The 18,251-nt window shown below is 51.3% G+C and overlaps 2 protein-coding genes across 3 annotated transcripts; one reads left to right on the top strand and one right to left on the bottom strand.

Moving 5' to 3' along the window:
* The first annotated feature begins 404 nt into the window (after window positions 1-404).
* Window positions 405-8,713, top strand: Slc25a45 (solute carrier family 25 member 45). Its single transcript, XM_041661873.1, has 7 exons — window positions 405-417; window positions 972-1,031; window positions 2,290-2,333; window positions 2,515-2,586; window positions 2,813-2,998; window positions 7,119-7,377; window positions 7,479-8,713. Exons 2-7 carry the CDS (start codon window positions 995-997, stop codon window positions 7,745-7,747), a joined length of 867 nt encoding a protein of 288 aa, XP_041517807.1. The 5' UTR covers window positions 405-417; window positions 972-994; the 3' UTR covers window positions 7,748-8,713.
* A 5,171-nt stretch (window positions 8,714-13,884) lies between these two features.
* Window positions 13,885-16,691, bottom strand: Tigd3 (tigger transposable element derived 3). 2 transcript variants are annotated; one of them, XM_041661892.1, is made up of 2 exons: window positions 16,500-16,691; window positions 13,885-15,658 (listed from the first exon to the last, which is right to left on the bottom strand). In XM_041661892.1, exon 2 carries the CDS (start codon window positions 15,637-15,639, stop codon window positions 14,227-14,229), a length of 1,413 nt encoding a protein of 470 aa, XP_041517826.1. In that variant the 5' UTR covers window positions 15,640-15,658; window positions 16,500-16,691; the 3' UTR covers window positions 13,885-14,226. The 2 variants fall into 2 exon arrangements, with proteins under 2 accessions (XP_041517826.1, XP_041517827.1); XM_041661893.1 differs by having other exon boundaries at window positions 13,885-15,655.
* Between the last annotated feature and the right edge of the window lie 1,560 nt (window positions 16,692-18,251).

Below are 18,251 nucleotides of genomic sequence, written 5' to 3'. Positions count from 1 at the left end.
CAAAGCCAAGTCGGCTTTAGGGCCTTGAGGCTGAGAGCCTGTTCAGCAACGCAGGAAGCAGGACATGAGGTCAGAGAAGGGCGGTACTGTGAGGGCTCCGACAGCACAGAAGCGATTTAGCCACTTTCTTTTTAATTTTTAAAGAAAGGAAATTTGTTTGTTGCAGTTTAGAGACAAGAAAGTTAAAAAAAAAAAAAAATCTAGCCTCTGGCATCTGGTGAGGGCCTCCCTGCTCCATCAGCTGACGGCAGGGGCCAGAGGGCAGGAGAGCAGAATTTTGGTTTTGACACAGTGTAGCTCTGGTCTTTGCCCAGTCAAAAGCCCATTGTTCTTCCCCCTGGGGTAGAGGAGGCTGCGGTTCTGACTCACGGCTGGAAACAACTCTGGAGAGAGCGGACAAACAGGCTTCAGGGCCTGGTGAGTCACTTCTGGGGGCAGGGGCCTCTCTTTTTCGGATTGTTCTCATCCTGCCCTAGGCTCAGGCGGTTGCCACAGGCCACTGTAGCCTGGGACTGCCACCTGGTGGCCACTGTCTGACTTCACATAGCCTCTCAGCTGGTTAGGGTAGGTGAGGCTTGTGCTCCGAGGGGATGAATGAGAATTTGCTCTGGATAGGCTGCTCAGGCAGGGCCTTGCTCCTTACTCAATAAGGCAGCCAGCCTTGCAGAGGCTCACCAAGCTAGGCCTCAGTGTCACACAGCAAGGTTGTCACTGTCCAGGGACAGGACTCAGGCTTGCTCTGTCAACCTGGCCCTAGAGATTCCATACTTGGCTGGCCTCTTCCAGGCTCAGGGTCACTGAAGTTGGCTCCCTCTTGCTAATGGTTGTCTGAGGTCTGGGCACTGGGCCACTTCTCACCCTCCAGCCAGGGTTAAACATTAGTGGGAGGTTATCGGGTTCGGAAAGGGGGTGGGGATTTCACTTGCAACAGTCTTCTCTGCTTCTCTGCTGCGCGGCCCGGCCCGGAGCAGCAGTTCCCACCTGAGCCTACACAATGCCTGTGGAGGAGTTTGTGGCTGGCTGGATCTCCGGTGAGACCTTCTTCTTCTTTCTATCTTCTCACCCTTAAGGGTGGGTTGTGGGGAGGAAGGGTTGTCAAGAGGAGTTGTTCCCTTGGAGCACCCAGTAGCTAGCTGTTTCCAGAGCCTTCTGGGAATAGCCAAGGAAGCAGAGGGGAAAGAAGACAAGCAGAGACTGCTTCTGCATCCCAAGGCCATGCTGCCAGAGACCACTAAGGACCTGATAACCAGGGAACCTCCCCCAAGCCCCTTCTCCCAGACCAGTGTAAGGGACCCAGAACACATTCACCTTTGATCTCACCGGCTGTCCTGACTTCCCCTTTGGAAATCTGCCCCACCTGGCAATGGGTGGCACTCCTCCGCCTTGAGAAAGGACACCATGGATGTGCTCCTGGTGCTGCACCCCAGGCCCCAGAAACAGCATTTTTTTGTGGAGAATAAGACTAGATTGTGGGTGGCTTTCTCCCCTGGGGCCAGCAGGACTCTAAGCCCCCCACCCCCACCCCGCTTTGCACTGGTAAGACAGGTAGAAGGCCAGAGGAAGGGGCCAGCAGGGCCTGTTCTCATCCAAGGCCACAGAACTCTGAGAGGAAGGCAGAGTACAGCTCACACAGCTGGGAATGGCAGCCACTCCTCTAGGGCAGCGGCTCTTGACCTCCCTCATGCTCCGACCCCCAACCTTAAAATTACTATTGTTGCTACTTCATAACTGTAATTCTGTTACTGTTATGAATGTAATGTAAATGTCTGATATGTTACCCCAAAGGGGTCGCGACCTAGAGGACAGTATTACAGGTGGTTCTTCCCTATTGTGTGTGTGTGGGCCTCAGGTGAGGTCAAGGGTCTGCCACCTATTCCCCAGCTCTTTGGTGGCCCAATATCAGGTGTGGTGGGGTGGGGTAGGGCAGGGCAGTTGGAATCTCAGTGGAGCCCCAAGAATGTGGTTGATGGTGTCTAAGCATACCCGGCCTTCCTGCTCCTACCTGATCCCTCTTTCCTCCAGTAGAGACTTGCTTCTTAGATTTGGCACAGAGTTCTTACTCATAGAGCACCTTCTTTTCATTTTACATCCCAGCCAGTTTTCCCTCCGGTCCCTCCTCCTGCTTCCTCCCTCCCCCACAGCCCACCCTCCATCCACTCCTCCCAACAGATTAGGGCTCCTACGGGGAATCAACAAATCTGGCACATTAAGTTGGGCAGGTCCGAGCCCCCCCCCCCCCCCCCCCCCGCATTAAGGCTGAGTATTCACAGCACCTTCTTGTCACCGCAGGAGCCGTGGGGCTGGTCCTGGGGCACCCATTTGACACTATAAAGGTAAGTGTAGCGGGGGTACCAAGGGAACCGATGGTCTGGCAGGAACCTGGGTAAGAGCCCAGCTAATTGGGTTGGCTCACTTGTGTGTCTGCCAGCATCTACTGCGTGGGCGACCTGGCTGTGGCTGTGGGAGCAGCCCTGGCTTGCCCATTTCCTCACATACCCAGTACTTTCCATCCAGGTGCGCTTACAGACCCAGAACACATACCGGGGCATCGTGGACTGCATACTCAAGACTTACCGCCATGAGTCGGTAGGTAGCCTACTTCTTCCAGGTGGGAGTGACTGTTTCCTGCCTGGCAGTCACTTAGCATCCCCAATGCCGAGTGAGGTCCTCGCAGCCTCCTTCACCTGCTCTGTCTGCCTGGGACAGGACTTGAGCAGAAGTGATGTACAGATAGCAGAGGCCTGGCCAGAACAGGAAGTGGGACAAGGGAGGCCCACCATGCCTCTTACGATGCCATCATATTGCTCTGCAGGTCCTGGGCTTCTTCAAAGGAATGAGCTTCCCCATTGCCAGTGTAGCCCTGGTCAACTCCGTCCTGTTTGGTGTGTACAGCAACACCCTGCTGGCCCTCACAGCCACCTCTCACCAGGAGCGGCGGGCCCAGCCACCCAGCTACACAAACATCTTCATAGCAGGTTGTACTGGGGGTGTCCTGCAGGTGAGAGGGTCATGTATGAGTACACACATTCAGGCAACACAGTGATGGATCTGAGCCTTACACACACACACACACACACACACACACACACACACACGGGACTCCCAGCAGTGCCTGATAAGGTCTTCCTAAGGGGTACTTGTAGCCACTGCTAATTGACCTAGCCATGTTGTGCCTTGCCAGCCTGCAGGCTTGGAAGTGGAAGGTCACAGAGACCAGGGGGACAAGAAGCAGAGGGTGGGGGAGGGCAAAGACGATGCTGGGCAGAAGCGACCAACGCCTTCTTTCAGGCTTGTCTACCTTCAGAAGGGTCTCCTAGCCCTAGAGTTGTGGGGAGACTATGCAGCATGGTGACCTTTGACCCCGGGGAACTGTCATTCCCCAGCAGAGCTGAGTTTTACCCTTTAAGTAACCCTAAAGTGGTCCTAGTCCATTCCACCTGCTCAGCCAGGCTTTGGCCTGAAGTACAAGGATAGCCATAATCTCTGAGCCCGACCTGAGGCCACAAGTCACAGACCTCAGCCAATCACTGTGTGTCACCCCCATCGTCTGTTTTGGTCTTTGCTCTTAGCACACTGGCACGGCTTCTCTTGGGGGGGGGGGTGGAGACTAAAAGAGCTTCCAGGCCCTAGAGGGGACCTGAGCTAAAGGGAGTGTCTGAGCAGAAAGGGACAAAGGGACAGGTGCCAGTTCAAGCCTACACCCAGATGGGCTCCTAGGTAACCTTCTAATGGGTACCTGCCCTGATGCCACTGATACTTCACGGGGCAGAGAGCAAGATGAGAGGACGAAGCCGGGGTGTGCACGACAGGGGTTAATGATTAAAGAGGCCCAGAGATGCCTGGCTCCTTTCTCCCTCCTCCCCCACCGCCTTTCTTTGTTTGTTTGTTTGTGAGTTTTGTTTTGTTTTGAGACAGGGTTTCTCTATGTAACAAACAGCCCTGGCTGTCCTGGTACTCGCTCTGTACAGAGACCAGGCTGGCCTCAAAATCAGAGATCCACCTGCCTCTGCCTCCTGAGTGCTGGGATTAAAGGCAAGCACTATCCCCACCCCTGGCTTCATCTATTTATTATTTATTTGTTTAGTCGGTTTGGTTTTTCAGAACAGGGTTTCTCTGTGTAATAGTCATAGCTGTCCAGGAACTCACTTTGTAGACCTGGCTGGCCTCGAACTCACTGAGATCCTACCTGCCTCTGCCTCCCAGGTGCTGGAATTAATGGTGTGCGCCACCACCGCCTGGCCACCCTTTTATTTTTTTAAATGATTTATTTATTTTTTTATGTGTATGAGTGCTTTGCTTACATATATGTATGAGCACCATGTGTGTGCAGTGCCTGCAGAGGCCCACAAAAGGTATTGAATCTCCTTGAACAAAAGTAACTACAGATGGTTGTGAGCTACCATGTGGGTCCTGGGAACTCAGCCCCAGGCCTTTGCAAGAGCAGTGAGTTTTCTTAACCATGGAACCATCTCTCAAGCCCCTCTAGTTTAGTGTTCTTGAAATAGGGTCTTGCTATGTAGCCCTGGTGGGCCTGTAATTCACTCTGTAGATTAGACTATCCTCCAATTTATAACAGTCCCCTAGCCTCTTCCCCAGACTCTGGAATTAGTGTTACATGCCACCAAACAAGGCTTTATGTTCCTTATTATACAGATATGTGCCCATATATTTCTAAAGCCTGGAGGCCTGTACCCCTCAAAAACAGTACGAAACCAAAGTCCCTTGATAAAGTGGCCTGACTTAGGCCCAGCCAGGTGCCACTTCTCAATCACTTTTTCCTCATCTCTCTGAAAAGCAGAACCAGGGACTGTTAGGACCATAAGTGGTGACTTGGTCTAGGAACCTGCTAGAAGCCAGCGTTTCCTGCGACATCTTTCAACAGGGTTTCGAAGCCAGTTATGTACCAGTGAGGAAGTGGGAGGAAGGGGCAGGTGCTGACAGCTTCTGGTGGCACAAACATTGCTTGTGACCTTGCTGAAGCCTCTCTGGCTAATAATCGTTTAGGTTCCATGGGTCACACCCCACAAGAGTCCCTGCGTCATCTCTGGAGCTCCAGGTCAGGAGCCCACCCCGCTGAGGGCTCGGCTCAGCCCTGATGACAGGCCCCGGGAGGAGCCTCAGTCCCAGCTTACAAAGGGCCTCCACCTTCCACGGAGGTAGAAGCGTGCAGTGTGCCCCGTCCCTGCTAAAGCCCACCACTAGTCTCTCTAATACCAACCAGGTCTAGAGCTGAACACGGAGCTCATGTGCTTCTAGTCAGACAGCAAACTCACAGCCGGGGCAAGTCAGTTCCCGCTAGGACCCTGCCTGCACCTCCGTGACACTGCAAATGGTGTTCTTTGATTTTTATAAAAAAAGACTTTAGTCCTAAAATCAAACTTAAATTCTGCCAGTGGAAGCTCGAAGAAGGTATATGATTCCCTGGAGCTGGAGTTACAGGCAGTTAGGGCCTGCCGTATATGGACTCAGGATGCAGACTCAGGTCCTCTGGGCAGACACTATACACTCTTACCCACCGAGTCTCCTCTCCAGCACTGGTTAGTTTTTTTTTTTTTTTTTTTTGGTTTTTCGAGACAGGGTTTCTCTGTGGTTTTGGAGCCTGTCCTGGATCTAGCTCTTGTAGACCAGGCTGGTCTCGAACTCACAGAGATCCGCCTGCCTCTGCCTCCCGAGTGCTGGGATTAAAGGCGTGCGCCACCACCGCCCGGCCTGGTTAGTTTTTTTTTTAATGAATGTTTTTAAATCTCTTATGTGTACGGATGCTCTTGCCTGCGTGCATGCTTGTGTGCCATGTACAGCCCTGGTACCTACCGAGCAGTGTTGGATCCCCTGTAACTGGAGTTACAGATGGTTACACAGAGCCGCATGTGGGTTCTGGGAACTGACTCTACATCCTCTGGAGGAGTAGCCAGTGCTTTTAACCGCCCAGTCCCATCTCTCCAGCCCTGTGACTCGTTTATTGACTGAGTTTCATTCTGCGGTAGCCCACACCAACCTGGAACTCACTATGCAGACCAGGCTAGTCTTGAACTCTTGTAGTCCTCACTGAAGCCTCTGGGGTCACAGGTATGAGCCCAGCACAGCCAGCTAGAACCTCCCCTGAGCTTCAGTAGCTTCTCTTGTTTGTCTGGAGACAGGATCTCACTGTGTAGCTCTTGCTGGCCTGGAATTTACTGTGTAGACCAGACTGGGCTTTAGCTTACAGAAATCTGCCTGCCTCTGCCTCTGCTTCCTGAAATGCTGAGGTTGAAGGCATGTGTCTCCCTGGCCAGCTAGCTACTTAACAGCTACACTCCTGACACCTCTCCACATCTTCCCAGCCCAGTCCAGTCTACTCCAGGTCTGCGTCCTGGCTAAGGGCTCTAGGGCCTTTTTGGTCAGAGGCAGGGAGGGCTGCTTTGTGGCCTTAGAGAGGTGTGCTACGGAAGAGGGGGAGTCTCTGATGTTGGGTCTGTTTTAGAAAAATGCCATCGAGGTGACCCCCACCTACAGCATCAGCTCCTCACTGTTTTGTGTGTGTGTGTGTGTGTGTGTGTTTTGGTTTTGATTTTCTTTTTTTTTCCCGTTTATTTATTTATTAAAGATTTCTGTCTCTTCCCCGCCACCGCCTCCCATTTCCCTCCCTCTCCCCCAGTCAAGTTCCCCTCCCTTGTCAGCCCATAGAGCTATCAGGGTTCCCTGCCCCATGGGAAGTCCAAGGACCACCCACCTCCATCCAGGTCTAGCAAAGTAAGCATCCAAACTGCCTAGGCTCCCACAAAGCCAGTACGTGCAGTCAGCTCCTCACTGTTTTGCTTACAGAATGAACCCTCATGGAGCCCCAACCACTGCAAACATGGGCTCCTCCCTGGAATCAGGGAGCCCAGGAACCAGCCCACTCCCACTTGTCCTTGGGCACCTGTGCCTACTATCTTAGGAGGAGGGGCCAGTGCGGAGCCTCTCAGGCCTGATAATAAGAGAGGCAGTCTGTTCTCAACGGCAGCCAGATACTTGGCCAAACCCAGCTGTGTACGTGGGAGGCTAGGAGCTGGCAGCAGGAGCCTCTGCCCTATTGTGATTATAAGCAGATTTTCCCAAGCTTAAACTCCACCCAGTCCCCTCCATGTCTTTCTTCACAGGCCTACTGCCTGGCTCCTTTCGACCTCATCAAAGTCCGTCTACAAAACCAGACAGAGCCGAGGATGAAGATAGGGAGCTCTGAACCCCGATACCGGGGGCCTGTGCACTGTGCAGCCTCCATCTTGAGAGAAGAGGGACCCCAGGGACTGTTCAGAGGATCCTGGGCCCTAGTGCTGAGGGACACCCCTACATTGGGAATGTACTTTGTCACCTATGAAGGGCTATGTCGCCAGTACACACCAGAAGGCCAGAATCCCAGTAAGTGGGGTGGGGTGGGGGTCCAGCAGGCTAGGGAGGGAACTAAGGCTGGGGAGATGCTCTGTTCCAGTCTGACTCCACCCTGGCTTCCTCTGCTCCAGGCTCAACCACAGTACTGGTGGCTGGCGGCTTTGCTGGCATAGCCTCCTGGATCACAGCCACGCCTTTTGATGTGATCAAGTCCCGGATGCAGATGGACGGGCTGAAGGGGAGAAAATACCGGGGGATGCTGCACTGTATGGCAAGCAGCTTCCGGCAGGAAGGAATACGGGTCTTTTTCAAAGGCATGACCCTCAATAGTGCCCGTGCCTTTCCTGTCAACGCCGTTACCTTCCTTAGCTATGAATATCTGCTGAGCTTGTGGAGATGAGCCTGGCCAGGCCGTGCCAGCAAGTCTACAACAGGAGCACGGCGGATAGATAGTAACTTGGAAAATCAAGCTAAAGAACCCAGCTAGCAGGTTCAAAAGCAAGAGGTGACATGCATCACCCAGAGTTAAGGAGTCAACTGGCAAGAAACCAATGAAGCTGGCAGTGTACGGACTCCAAGACACACCCATCTCCAGCCCACCTCTTTCCAGAAAGCAGGGGCACAAGCCACATACAAGTCAGCCAGGCCACCATGTCACAACTGCCCCTCTGAAGAGAGCTCTCAGGGATCAGTCACTGTCTTGGCGCCACCCAGGCAGGGGTTCAAACCATTCCCCTGGACGGGAGAATGACCTTTGCCTCCTCGTGTCCAGAAGCCTTCAGGGAAACCCAGGTCTCTAGCTCCTGGCTCTCCTGGCCCACTAGGTGGTCCTCTCTCTTGGTCACTTCCTGCTGTGGTCCCTCATGTCCCAGGAGTGCTCAGGGGGGTGAAGTTATTGTCCCTCCAGTGGCCTACTCTCCTCTGAGACACAGGCAGAGCTGTCTCTAGGGTCCTTCCAGCCCTGTGGGGTACCCAAGAACCTCAGCCCTCCTCCTACCTCAACCACAGCTCTTGTGTGCAGGGCTTCATGGTTAGTTGTCTCGCTCCTGAGTCATTGTCTCTGAGAGTCTTGTAGTAAGGTTGTATTCCTGTCTCTTGAACAGATAGATACATGCAATAAAGTTTTGTTTGCTGACATGCTGATGATCCCCTCCCATCTCTGCTCCCACCACATACACGTCTGTCCATGCCCTGGCTCCTCTCCAGGCTGTCTCTGCCTGGCCCACATCTCCTTACATTTGTCTTCTTCTTTTTTTTTCTTTCTTTCTTTTTTCTTTTTTACATTTGTCTTCTTATTTACCTCAATTGTTAAATTAGATATTAAAACTGTCTGAGGGGCTGGAAAGATGGCTCAGTGATTAAGATCACTGGCTGCTCTTCCAGAGGACCCAGATTCAAATCCCAGCACCCACAGGGCAGCTCACAACCATCTGTTAAATCCTCTTCTGGCTTCTGTGGGCATTGCATGTACATGGTACATATCTATACTTGGGGACAAAACACCCATACACATAAAATAATAACGAAAATATTAAAAAAAAACTGGATGAGCCGGGTGGTGGTGGTGGCACATGCCTTTAATTCCAGCAGTCAGGAGGCAGAGGCAGGTGGATCTCTGAGTTTGAGGCCAGCCTGGTCTACAGAGTGAATTCCAGGACTGGCTCCATAGCTACTGAGAAATCCAGTCTCAAACAAACAAACAAACCCAAATCACAAAAAACAAAACAAAAAAAAAAACTGGACGAGAGCTTGTCAATGGCCTTTAATTTTAGCACTCAGGGGGCAGAGGCAGGCAGATCTCCCAGTTCAAGGTCAGACTGGTCAACAAAGCAGTTCCAGAACAGCAGGACTATCGTGTCTCAAAAACCATAAATAAATAGAATAGTCAGTTTACTCTTTCATGACTTCTCATAACTCAGAGAGTCCCCATTAGGGAAGGCCCTATTTACTCTTTTTTTTTCCCCCAAGACAGAGTTTCTCTGTGTAACAGTAACAGTCCTGGCTGTTCTGGAAGTCACTCAGACTCAGAGATCTACCTACCTCTGCCTCCCAAGTGCTGGGATTAAAGGCATGTGCCACCACTGCCCGGTTGACATTTGTTCTTGGTGAACATCTTAACCTACTTCTGCTAAACACATGTGGCCCTCTCCCACCACAAGACATTGGCACACGTTCTTCTCTCTGAGGTGTACCTCCCCTTCTTTCAGCTCTAGGCTCTTTGAGATGTCTTTTAGTTTCCTTGGGCTGTGGGATGGTTCAGAAGTGCCTGGAGGGTTTGTTCAAGTACAGGTTGTGGAGTCTAACTTCAGTTTCTGACTCGGAAGGTTTTGGAGGGTAAGTTCTCAGAGGAAGCTGTGGGTGTGGGCGAGGACCACTGGACATGTTTCTCATGTCACTGATTTTCTTCGGTCTGTAATTACATGTTCACCTCTGAGTGTCTTCTGTGATTATGATTGTATTCTGTCTCTCTAGCCCATGAACTCCATGGAGCAGAGACTCCACCCCTAATTGCTTGTCATTAAAACTAGAGCTGCAAAGAGGGTTGTCCAGGAGATGGTTTTTTTTTTGTTTTTTTTTTTTTAAATATTTATTTATTATGTATACAATATTCTGTCTGTGTGTATGTCTGCAGGCCAGAAGAGGGCACCAGACCTCATTACAGATGGTTGTGAGCCACCATGTGGTTGCCGGGAATTGAACTCAGGACTTTTGGAAGAGCAGGCAATGCTCTTAACCACTGAGCCATCTCTCCAGCCCCAGGAGATGGTTTTGAGAGTCTAGGGATGCAGCTCAGGTGGTAGAGTGCTTGTGTGCACATTAAAGCCCTGGATTGATTGCCAGTATCACATACCTGGGGCATGGTGACTTTATACTGTAATCCTAGCACTAGGTAGGTAGAGGCAAGATCAGAAGTTCAAGGTTGTTCTCGGCTAGGTAAGCGACCCTGTCTCAGAAAAAAAAAAGTTTTAACAAAATGAGTGAATGAATTAATGAACAAAAACTGGTTTTCCTAATTCCCTCTCTGGAAGACCAGTACTCTAATGGCACTATTTTCTATAAGCAACAAGATTTCAGATAATTATTACAAACAGTCGAAAGCCTTGCTAACTGATAAAGAATGAAGAAACTTCCCACGATCCCAGAAATGGAGGCTGTGAGGCCAGGATGTGGGGCTGAGGCTGCCTCCTAAGGTGAGTGCTGAATCCACCACCGGGGACACACAGAACCTTGTGGAGAGAACCTGGGAACGACGCACTACACCTTGAGTTCCCAGACCGCATCCAAGACTCAGAAAGTGAGCAAGATCCCCAAAGGGCTCCACCAGTAAAAAAGCGGACTGGAAAAACCTCCAGTCACCAAGAAAAGGAAAGAAAAATTGCTTCTCCCTCACAGACAGTAAAGTCTGGCTGCCCAGAGGACTGGGACCCATATTCTTGTGCCCTGGAGCCTGTCTCTGAGAAGCTAAGTCTGAGAAGCTAAGAAGAAGTCTTCTTCCTGCCCCCTCGTGCCCAGAAGAAGCAACTACACGATAGTGTTCCTCAGGTTTAATCCCAAGGGTGATTTCCCCAACACAGACATAACAAACATGATGGAAATAAGCAGAGAGCCTAAATATATATAGCTGTCTCTCTCCTTCCTTTCTTTGAGACAGGGTGTCACACCTGGCTCTGAGAGACATTTCTCCCAAAAGACAGAGCCAGCAAGAGCTGGACAAGGAGCTGCTGGGCCTGGGTTGCACACCTTTAATCACAACATCTGGGAGGCAGAGGCAGGAGAATCTCTGTGAGTTCGAGGCCAGCATGGTTTACATAGTGAGTGCCAGCCCACCCAGAGCTACACGGTGAGACCCTATCTCGAAGAACAAAAACTACAATTGATCAACACACCAAACAAAAGAGCTGGGCAAAGTGGTGCGCACCCGTACTCCACCATTCTGACTCTAGCAGGACGGAGAGCTCACGGCTAGTCCAGCTCAAATGAAAGGGAGCAGGGGTTTTAAATGTTTTCAACACTACTAATTCTGAGAGAAATTAAATGATGGCTGTGGTGAGCTGTGGAGGGGGTCTAGTAGTCTGTGTCGAGGGCAAACATGAGGGTGTAACAGCTGTTTCTCTCTCACTCTGTACCTAGAGCTGGAAGAAGTCATAGTTCAGAACAGTAATTGATTTTTATTTATTTATTTTAGTTTTTCAAGATAGAGTTTCTCGCCGGCGGTGGTGGCACACGCCTTTAATCCCAGCACTCGGGAGGCAGAGGCAGGCGGATCTCTGTGAGTTCGAGGCCAGCCTGGTCTACAAGAGCTAGTTCCAGGACAGGAACCAAAAGCTACGGAGAAACCCTGTCTCGAAAAAAAAAAAAAAAAAAGATAGAGTTTCTCTGTGTAGCCTTGGCTATCCTGGAACTCACTCTGTAGACTAGGCTGGTCTCGAACTCACAAAGATCCATCTGCTTCTGCCTTTAATCCCAGTGTTGGGATTAAAGACGTGTACCACAGGGGGCTGGAGAGATGGCTCAGCGGTTAAGAGCACTGACTGCTCTTCCAGAGGACCCGGGTTCGATTCCCAGCACCCACATGGCAGCTCACAACTGTCTGAAAATGTAGTTCCACGAGATCTGACACCTTCACACCAACGAACATAATAAAGTTAAATAAATAAATAAATAATAAAATGTTTAAAAAAAAAGACGTGTACCACCACTGCCCAGCTTTTTTTGTATGTGTGTGATCGCTTTTTATGATTTATAGAATTATTTTTCTGAGGAAGTTTTCCATCCGTTGCATGGCACACTTGGAGGTCTTGGATTATTCGGTACTGTTTACCCAATGTAAAAATAATAAACCTAAAAAACTTAACAAAACTCCCAGTTTTTTGTTTTTCTTAAGATTTATCTATTTACTTATTTATTTATTATGCACACAATGTTCTGTCTGCATGTATGCTTGCTCACCAGAAGGCACCAGATCTCATTACAATTGGTTGCTGGGAATTGAACTCAGGACCTCTGGAAGAGCAGTCAGTGCTCTTAACATTTGAGCCACCTCTTCACCCCTGTTTTAGTTTTTCAAGACAGGACTGATCTGTGCAACAGTCCTGGCTGTCCTGGAACTCGTTTTGTAGACCAGATTGGCCTCGAACTCACAAAGGCCCACCTGCCTCTGCTTCCCAAGTGCTAAGACTAAAGGTACCAACTATGCTGGGCAAACTCTCTAATCATTAAAAAAAAAAAAAAAAAGTCAAAAGCACAAGGGCTTATGGTCGTGGTTTCATTTCTAGGACTGAATGAATGAACTGATATGCACCCTGTTCTCTTACATGACACCCCAGCATATGTCCTCCCCACAGTCCTCCCCACTCACAGGGAGCATACAGCCCCGCTCCTAGTGCCAGTGACTGATAAACTAGACACGAAGCAGATAAGAGCCACAGGGTGTCTGCCAATATAAACAAGTTTTCAGTATAAAGAGTGACCTGGTCAGAGTACTAGACCTCAAATGGCCCTCAGTTAAGTGACCCACTAGAATGTCACACTGTGAACATCCATGGCCAGCCACTGTTGAGACAGGGTCACTGGGGGCTCTCAGAGCATCTTACCTCCATGAATTCCATACTCAGGGGTGTTCCCTCACTCCATTTTAGGCCTGCCATACTTCCCACTTTTCTCTCTTCAGCAGTCTACATATTGAAACTCACCCCTGGGCATATGAGATGGGTCAGGAGGGAAAAGCACTTGTCACAAAAGCCCAGAGACCTGAGTCTGAGTCCCAGAACCCACAGAAAGGTGAAAGGAGAGAAGCAACTCCACAGAGCTGGCCTTTGCTCTCCAGACATGCATGGTAGCATGTGCATGCATGTTTGTGCACTCCCCGCCCCCCACACAAGTACATTTAAAAAAGAAACAAGGTTGGGCATGGGGGCACACATCTTTAATCCAAACACTCCTGTTTAAGGCCAGCCTGGGTTGAGCTTCATCCCCAATCACATAAATCAGGGTATGGTGGCTGAAGAAAACATGTTTTTGACTCCACCCTGCCTGTTGACTAGAACGTTAGGTGTTTTCCAACAGCCTGCAGGTGCTTCCCTGTCTTTCGCCTGTCTTGCCTTTGACATAACCAGTCATAGTAAATGCCCTTAAAATGAGCAAATCCCTGCGTTTGACAAACAACCCACTGTACCCACCTCCCTGAACATGTGGTTTTTTGCTTTTAAAAGTAGCCTGTAATAGCTAGTCGGGGCTTCTCTCCCTTGCCTGGCTGAGGAGCCCGTTTGCACAAATGAGAATAAACTTCCTTTTGTATCAACCGGACTGGTGAGTGGTTTCTTGGGGCGACCCTCCTGAGGAGTTAGCATCCTAGAGTTGGGGTCTAACAGTGACAAATCCCTTTAATCTTGGCACTTGGGAGTGGGGGGCAAGCAGATTAAGACATTCAAAATATCTTCAGTTACACAGCAAGTTCAAGGTCAGCCCAGACTACATGAGTCCCCATTTCAAAAAGAAAGAAAAAAGAAAATCCACACCCTGACCTTTCTGGTTAAAAGCTTTATTTCCAGAAGCAGACTTGGTTTTGACACAAAATTTAATGGTTGGGACCACCTGTCAAGAAGTCCACCTTTCTCACTTCCAGCCTTTCTAGACTAACCCTCTGCAGGGCTCGCCTAGAATCTCCACAGCTCAGATCCCCCCTCTTGAGACCCCATCTGTAGAGACTCCAGGGTCTGGGCTTGAATAACTTTTACGCTGACCTTCGACTCTGTGTCCCCGCTCCCTTCCCTTCTACACCCTCCACATGTTATTTCCACAGGAAAGAGCCCGTCTGCCTCTGGAGAGGCGTTTCCATGGGAAACAGGAGAGGGCAATTCTGCAGGCCACCATGCTTCCTCACAGACAGCAGAGTTGCTCCACCTCCACCTCACAGTCGTAAAATTTTTCAAAGAGCTCTGGAGAGGTGCTATTACATTCGAGCCACCTCCTCAAGGTGCACAGTGCCCTGAGGGCATCAGCTTTGGTGGGCAGGGACTCAAAGCCCTCATCCACCCTCCCACTGTTTTCAGTACCAGTATCCTCTTTGCACACCCCAGGGCCTGGGTCCTCATCCTCAAGGTCCACAAAGTGGGCAAACTCCTCCTGACTCAGTCCACTAGGGAGCAGAGCCATCTCTGTGTCTTTGTCCAGAGACGGTGGTGTTTTGCCTGGAGTGAGCCCTTCCTGAATGAAGCTGCTCAGAATAAGCTGAGGTGGCACCTTGGCCCAAGCTGCTGCCACCATATGCAGAGCATCTAACACTGTGAGGCTGGCCCTCGCTTCAGCCAGTGAGATGCCCTCTCTCCCGCTCCGCATGGCAGCCAGTTTGCTCATCAGACGGTGACGGTAATGGGCCTTAAAGGCCAAAACCACAGAGCCAGGCAGGGAAGGGGTGGTGCTGGAGGCTGAGAGAGGCAGGAGTCGCACGTGGTGGAGTCCAGGAAGGTTGGCCCATTCCTCCAATACTCCGGCAGCCAGCAGCAAGGCTACCTGTCGGCCCTGCTGTCCCATGTCCTGGTCAAACTGTGCCAGCCACTCTGACCAGGGGATGGCTAGATCAGGGTGATAAGAGGCAGGTAGTGCCTCACTGTTGACTCCAAAGAAGCATCTTGGGACAGCCTGAAGCCCACCCACAAATACCCTTCGCTTTTCTGTGCCTCTGCTGTTGGCACACAGCAGTACCTGCAAGCGATCACATGCAAACACTCTGCCAGGCACTGCCCGGTACAACAAGGGCACTTCGGCACAGCCAAAAACATCTTCTGGTGAGAAGTCTTTAAGGGAAAGTGGTGGCTGGGCCTGGGACGGAAGCCCTGGGGGAGGTGGTTCAGGAGGGAACAGAGGAACAAGGACCTGGCGAGCCCCAAAGCCCACATTGTTGCGGCGTTTCCAGCGGACCAGCCAACCAATGCTGGGCACAAAATCCTGGCCCATGATATCGGCTAGCTCCTTGGCCTTGTGGAGCAGCATGGGCCCTGTGACATCCCAGGCCTTGGCTCGGGCGATGTGGTACCAGCAGAGGAGAGCCTCATCAATCCCACTGTATTTGGATTCGCGCTTCCGCTTGCGCTCATGGTTGGCTGTGCCACTACACCAGTCTGCCAGGAGCTTCTCCTTATTCTTGCAGATACGTGAGATCTGGGGCTGGGAGACCTGGAAGCGCCGGGCCACCTCTGACTGGGACATCTTGGACTCATCCAGGAGTTCCAGCACCTGGATTTTCTCAGCCAAGGACAAGGCATGAAGTTTCTTTTTGGTGTTCAGCTCCATGACTCTGCCAGGGCACCTGCTGGGGAAGAAAAGTAGGAGAAGGTCCCATAGGCCGAGGGCAGGAGGGACAGAAGAGCACAGGACAGATGAGGCCACAGTAATCAGTGGGAACAGAGCAGACCAGCTGGATAGAAAGGGGATGGTCAGGCGGATGGAGTAGGCTAGGCCTCATCCTAAAGACTGGCAGAACAGAGCTGGCAGGGTGTCTCTGGTCAGGGGCAGAGGGAATTCTGGGATAGGGTTTGGCACTGATGAGGTAAAAGGGTGACTAGAGGTCAGGGGACAGCTTTAAGGACAACCAGGGGACAGCTGGAGAGACAACAAAGGAGCAATGACAGCAAGGCCTGAGGCTAAGGCTGAGTGAGGCAGATGTAGAGGACATTCAGGGTGGCCAGGAAGGAAACCCCTGAGAGGAGATGGGGAGGAGGGCCTGGCTTAAATTGTGATGACGACGTTGAGTGGAGGCGGATGGCAGGCTGAGTGGACAGAGTTGATGTGGACAGGTGAGATGGTACAGACGACAAAGCCAGATGGATGGGGTCTGAAGGCGCTCGTCTAATCTGGTGCTGGCCAATAGAGCAGCCTGAAGGGAAGGGGCGAGAGTGAAGGTGCCAAGGCGACAAAGGGCGACAGGGTGAGGAGGCTACCGGCAGCAAAGGGGGAGGAGTGTCTCCTCCCGGGTGGTAGGCAGTCTGGAGGGATATCAGGGAGCAGGGAGCAGCGGTCGGGAGCAGGCAGCCCCAGAGCTGGCCTCTGCGCCCCGGCGCGCCCCGCCTTGACCCGGGGTGAGTCGGATAGCCCGACCCAGGCGTCGACCCAGCCCGTCCGCCCGCCAGCCCGGCCTCCCGATCCGCACCCACCTCCAGGCGCTGTCCCGCGGCTCCCGTCCCTGCCCCAGCTCCCGGGCCTCGGTGTGCTAGGCTACAGCAAAACCAGAGAGGGACGGGTGCCGCGACCCCAAGGGCAGAGCGCTCCAGGGGAGCAGCACGGGCGGCGAGCGCGCGCACAACACGGACCTGCGCGCGCTGCCCGCGCCGGGCTCTCTCAAGGCTGGGAAAACCGCGGCTCGGCCCCTCGGCAGCTCCGCCTTGGCAAGTTTGATTGGCCATTAGTTTCACTTGTCCCGCCTCCGGCTGTATTTCATTGGACGCCGAGGAGTGGCGGTTCGTCGGCCTTCTGTGGGAGGAGCTTCCCGCGGTAAAGAGCGGGAGCCCGAGCGAGGGTCTGGCGGGAGGACTCGGCCTTAGTACCTGATTCTAGGCGACCGGCGTCCCAAGGCGGTGACCCGGGTGGCTTCGACGCCATTCCCACTGGGTACCAAGCAGGTATACCGGCCTTCCTGGAGTTGTTTTAGAAACACGATGAAATAAGAAAACGAACGGATGTAAGCTTTACATCCACAAAACCTAGTTACCATGGACAGCGCTGGCTGACCTGCGGGCTCACCAACCAGCTACAAAACGCAGGCCACCAGACCTGAGGGGGCGAAAAAGGACACGTTTTTACCAGTTTTGGTGCCTCATGGCAAGATCTAAGTTCCTATACCAGTCATTTCCCTCCATTGTAATATTTTTCCTGAATTAAGTGTAGACATCTTAGCCTCCCTGTCCCTTAAACAGCCAGGACCCCACTTTTCTGTATTTTCAGTCTCTTCAAGTGTCTCTGATGAAGTCTATTTCAGTGGTCTCACTTGAAGATTTTTTTTTTTTTCTTTTTTGGCCCTCAGTTGCCTGACTCCCTCTACTCCTGCCCTACTTTGCAGGACAGGCAGTGCCTATCTCCTCAGAGTCCACAGCACTCTGCCAAATGCAGAAGCAGCACAGGGCTCAGCTTTTCTATCGGCAACAATGACCTCAGGATGTACCAAAAAAATCTGAGGACACTTCTGGTGACACATTAAGTATTTAACTGAATCTTTAAGAAAAAAGAAGGGGTAGGTACTGGAGGGATGGCTCAGAGGTTAAGAACACAGGCTGCTCTTCCAGAGGTCCTGAGTTCAGTTCTCAGGAACCACATGGTGGCTCACAACCATCTGTAATGAGATCTGGTGCCCTCTTCTGGTGTGCAGGCATATATGCAGACAGAACACTGCATACTTAATAAATAAAAAAAAAAATCTTAAAAAAAAAGCCAGGCATGAGATTCATGTTTGTAATACCAGAACTCAAGGAGGATGAGGCAGGATCACAAGTTTGAAGAGATCCTAGGCTACATGGCAAAAACTCAAAAACAAAAAACAGTATCAAATATGTGTGTGCATGCTTTTTCCCACACATGCCATGGTACTGGTGTGGAAATTAGGGGACAACCTTTCAGATAGATTTTTTTTTTTTTTGAAATAGGGTTTCTCTGTAGCTTTGGAGCCTGTCCTGTAGCTCTTGTAGACCAGGCTGGCATCAAACTCACGAGATCCGCCTGCCTCTGCCTCCTGAGTGCTGAATTTAAAGGCACGAGCAACCACCGCTCGGCGGGAGTTTTCCTTCCTTGTTGAGGTAGGGTTTTGCAGTGTGGCATACTCCAACCCAGTTGGATATTAAGCTTTCCGCAGATTCTATCTCCACTTCCCATGTCCCTCTAGTACTGAGATAACAGACACACAACACAGCATCCAG

Source organism: Microtus oregoni, unplaced genomic scaffold (genome assembly GCF_018167655.1).
Source record: "Microtus oregoni isolate MIOR12 unplaced genomic scaffold, Mior012 000012F_ref0000307, whole genome shotgun sequence".
Taxonomy (NCBI): Eukaryota; Metazoa; Chordata; class Mammalia; order Rodentia; family Cricetidae; genus Microtus; species Microtus oregoni.
The sequence above is the reverse complement of the archived record's forward strand: the minus strand, read 5'-3'. Positions and strand labels throughout refer to the sequence as shown.

Coding starts and splice junctions, on each gene's coding strand:
- Slc25a45 (XM_041661873.1), top strand. CDS start 995: ATGCCTGTGGAGGAGTTTGTGGCTGGCTGGATCTCCG. Junction 2,999..7,118: donor GTACTGGGGGTGTCCTGCAG/GTGAGAGGGTCA, acceptor CTTTCTTCACAG/GCCTACTGCCTGGCTCCTTT. Junction 7,378..7,478: donor ACCAGAAGGCCAGAATCCCA/GTAAGTGGGGTG, acceptor CCTCTGCTCCAG/GCTCAACCACAGTACTGGTG.
- Tigd3 (XM_041661892.1), bottom strand. CDS start 15,639: ATGGAGCTGAACACCAAAAAGAAACTTCATGCCTTGTCCTTGGCTGAG.